This window comes from Microtus ochrogaster, chromosome 1, assembly GCF_000317375.1.
Source record: "Microtus ochrogaster isolate Prairie Vole_2 chromosome 1, MicOch1.0, whole genome shotgun sequence".
Taxonomy (NCBI): Eukaryota; Metazoa; Chordata; class Mammalia; order Rodentia; family Cricetidae; genus Microtus; species Microtus ochrogaster.
In genome coordinates this window covers 18,586,281-18,590,216 of record NC_022009.1, presented here as the reverse complement: position 1 = coordinate 18,590,216, position 3,936 = coordinate 18,586,281, and the positions used below count along the sequence as shown (strand labels likewise).

The 3,936-nt window shown below is 53.4% G+C and overlaps 1 protein-coding gene across 1 annotated transcript in view; it reads left to right on the top strand.

The window, feature by feature from the left end:
* The window catches only part of Ccdc177 (coiled-coil domain containing 177), a 5,345-nt gene extending 2,536 nt beyond the window's left edge, over positions 1-2,809 (top strand). Inside the window, exon 3 of the mRNA XM_026778501.1 lies at positions 4-2,809. Coding sequence (XP_026634302.1) covers positions 4-849 — 846 coding nt within the window. The 3' untranslated portion in view covers positions 850-2,809. The remainder of the gene's footprint in view (positions 1-3) is intronic.
* The last annotated feature ends 1,127 nt before the right edge of the window (positions 2,810-3,936 follow it).

The window sequence follows — 3,936 nt, the reverse complement described above, 5'->3', positions numbered from 1 at the left end:
GAGCGGCGGCGGGAGCTGGCGGAGCGCCAGGGCCTGCTGCGGCGGGAGAGGGCGGAGCGCGCGGCACGCGACGACCGGCAGCGCAAGCTGCAGCAGGAGCAGAATCTGAAGCAGCGCGAGGAGGGCCTGCAGGAAGGGCGGGAGCGCGCCGAGCTGGCCCGCCGGGAGCGCGCCCAACGGGCGGCGCGGGCCAAGCAGCGCCAGGAGGGGCAGCTGCGGCGGGAGAAGCGGGAGCTGAGCCGGGCCGAGCGGGCCCGCCACGAGGCGCTGCTTCGAGGCCGGGTCCGGCAGCAGCACGAGGAGCGGGAAGGCCTGCGGAGCTCCCTGGAGGCCAGCTTGGGCCGCGCGCAGGAGAACTACGAGCAGCTGCAGGAGCAGCGCGCCCGGGAGCTTCGGGAGCGAGCCCGGAAGGAGGAGCTGCAGGGTCGGCGGGCTAAGGAGGCGGCCGAGCGCAAAGAGCGCGAGCATCAGGCGCACTTGGAGGCGCTGGCGCGGGCCGGCGAACGACGGCTGCAGCACGCTGCGCAGGTGGCCGAAGAGGCGGTGCAGCAGAAAGCCCGGCGCGTGGTTCAGACTCGCCTGGAGAAGGAGAGGACCCAGCGAGCCAACAAGGAGAAGGTGGAGCGCGACGAAGACTGCCGCCGCCGGGAGCTGCTGCAGGCCATCGGGCGCAAGCTGGAGCGCAGCGAGCAGCTGTCTCGGGAGAGGCGAAGCGCGCTGGAGAGCGCTCGCTCCACAGCCCGGGCCTCCTTCCACGTGCGGGAGAAGGTGCGGGAGGAGACCAACACGCGCTCATTTGACCGCATGGTGAGAGAGGCCCAGCTACATGCCAGCCTGGACCGTAAATGACAGCTGCCTTGTGTGCAGGCCATACTGCTTTATAGAGCCAGGCGGGGCCTCCCTTAGCCTCTTGGACCAAACTCTAGGCATCTCCAGTCCGGGGGCCATACCATGAACTCCCCAGACTAATGAACCATGAGACAATGAGAAGCCAGACGTGGTACTTTTCCGTCTGCCACCGTTGCTTTACAGACTTACATCGTTTGGAAATGACATGGCACAATTTACCCACATCCACCTGTGTCTTTGGGTTGGAATAGAAAATAGCTGGGGAGGGAGAGGGTCCCCCTAGGAGAGAGCACAGAGGTGAATGTTGGGTTCTCTGCCACAGGTGTCAGTTTCTTGGACATCTTTCTGACATTTGTGTCTAAGATGACTTTCACTTACAGCAGCTGAGGAGATATAGCCCAGACTCACCTCTCTCTTCCAAAATACAAGTTGCACAGAACTTAAAGTCTCCCAAGAAAGCACAGCTCTTCGAAGATGTTAGTTCATGCACAAATGATCACAAAAGCTATGGTTTTGAGCACTGGACTGTTAATGGGACACCTGAACAAATTCTCCTGCTCCCATAATCTTTTTCAGTTGAGTCCCTAGGCTTTCTAGTTAGACAATCATCTGCAGATAATAATCATTTATTCTCCCACGTGGCATGGGAAATGGGTCAGATTGGTGATGCTGTTTGGCTTTCATGGAAGCCCTCCATCCCCTCACCTCCCCGGAGGCGGTGGTTTCCTTAGGCAGCAGTGGTCCACCCCGTGAGGCTTCCGTGGATGGTGATGTAGTTCAGTGGAGGCAGTGTCTGATGGCCACGTCCCTGTGTGGGGCCAGCTCCTGCAGACAGAAGCTATTGCCTTACGAAGCAGAGCTACCTTCTGTGCCTGCCCAGGCCACTCTTGCCTAAAGCTCCAGCCTTGAATTAAGTCCCAAGGGTGAAACCCTGAGGAATCTGGAGTGCGTAGGATTCCCTCTGTGAAATAGTTCAGTGCCCGGAGGACAATTTAGCATCCTTGGCTGCGTGGCTGTGGCGACTGAAGGGCTAGAATTGCCTCTGCGTTGCGTTGTGCTGGCGTTGGCAGGGTATCACTCTTCCCTAGGAAAGTAAGAGTCTTCCCTCTTTAAATTCCTGGTACTCTCTCATTTATACCTGAAGTATTTAATCAGTCTCTTGGTGCCTCACCTTTCCCATCTGCCAGATGGGGCCCTCAGAACTCTTCTGGTACCTCAAGGTCTCCTGGATCCAAAGCACCACTACAGTGTTGTTCGTTGGTCTCCGTTGTGCCTTTCTTGACCTGGAGTTGGGAGGCAGGAGGACTGCTTTGAGCCTAGTTTGTTTCTGGTAATATGGGTTCCTGGCATTAGACAGGGTAGTTCATCACAGAGAGATGATCATCTAGTGTGTGAGGTGTGTGTGTGTGTGTGTGGTGTGCACGTGTGTGGCGGAGGTACTTGCAATGCCAAGCCACTTCCTGGTCAGAAGGTTGTTATCACTAGGCAATTTTAACCCATACAGTGCTCCTTCCACGAAGCTGAAACTGACCCCACTCTTACCCGCCTCTCCGTTGCGTCTTCACCAGGGAAAGTGAAAAGTCAACCAACCCTTTTTGCATTAATCAAGGTCAGGAAGTAAAAAAAAAAGTACCAAAAAGACAGGAATCAGGGTAGAGATGTCCTGCGTTAGATGTGTTTTGTGTGTGTTCTGCTGGCAGAGTCATCCCTAAAGTGACAGGTTATTGCCCACACCCCTCATCGGCCCTACCCCATCACATGCTAAGAGTAGTCTTGTGTCGCAGACAGCCATGCTTAGGTGTCACGTGTGAGATAATGTGAAACCCGGAAAGGAGCTATGTACCAAGGTTTGTTTCTTGAATGGGTGGTTTTCCCCTTACATTCCCTTCTTGTCGGGGAGCTATAATAACTGGTGTTATCTCTGAGACAGGAGCATTTACTAAAAAGTGAATGTGACTATGGACCTTTGATCTTGTGGTTCCTGAGTTGCTTCTGAAACCCTTGTAGTATGCACCAGCCTCAAAACGATTTTCCTCAAAGTGTGAGCGTTTGTTTGAGTCTGATGCTGTGAGCCAAGCACTGGGCGGCACATGGCGATCCAACCTGCTCTTCTACCCTGTTTGCTTCCCACCTTACTGTGTGACTTCGGGCAGATCACCTTTCTGGTGTAGAATGGGGATCGTGGTTCCTGACCTCTGGTTTGTGCAAACATGGGATGACAGTGGCAAGCGACTGCCATTTCCGTCCCTCTGGATCTGCAGGTGCAGTGGCTGCCCACAGGGTGACGTGACCAACTGTGGCTGGAGAATGTGACGGACCGTCATGATTCGGTGCAGAAGGAGACATTGTGAGGAGCACATTGCAGATACAGGGTCACACATGCAAAGGCCCAGGCCTGAATGTCACCAGATTAGACGCTGAGAGAATGACTGTGTAAAAATACAAACATTTTAGGTTTGTACCTAAAAGTCCATACAACCGAGTATAGTTAAAAAAAACAGAAATAACTCAAATCTGGTGCTAGTAAGAAATGGTTCTACGAGTTCCAGGCCATCTGCTAGAGTATGCTACTGAAGTCGGGCATGGTGGCTCTCGTCTATAGTCCGAGCCCTGAGGAAGCTGGAGTAAGGGGGTAACTAAATTGAGTCAGTGAGACACTGTCAAAACAAACCACACAAACAGAAATGGAAGGAGAACCACCTGCATGTTTTAAATGTTCATGGCTCTCTCTAAGGATGGTTAATGTCCAAAGTCTTTCATGGGCCCCTAATTTAAGTTTCCAGAGAAGTTTTATTTTACTCTGAAACGCAGCAAGAGGACATGGCGGGGAGAATTGTCCCAAAACAGCATTGTCACTGGTGTCCAGAGTTGAGCATGCTGAACATTTCTTGCCACCCGGGAGATCCCAACCTTGAAGTGGCCACAGCCTCATGTTTACTCCCTTGAAACATCTGAGTAAAGATGTTCAAAAGAGAGAAAATGTGAAGAATAACGAGTGGGAATGGGGAAGGATTGGAAAAGCTTTAATTCGGCCAAATATCAAGAAAACAAACCTAAACCATCTCAGAAGAAATCACTGGCGAGCCA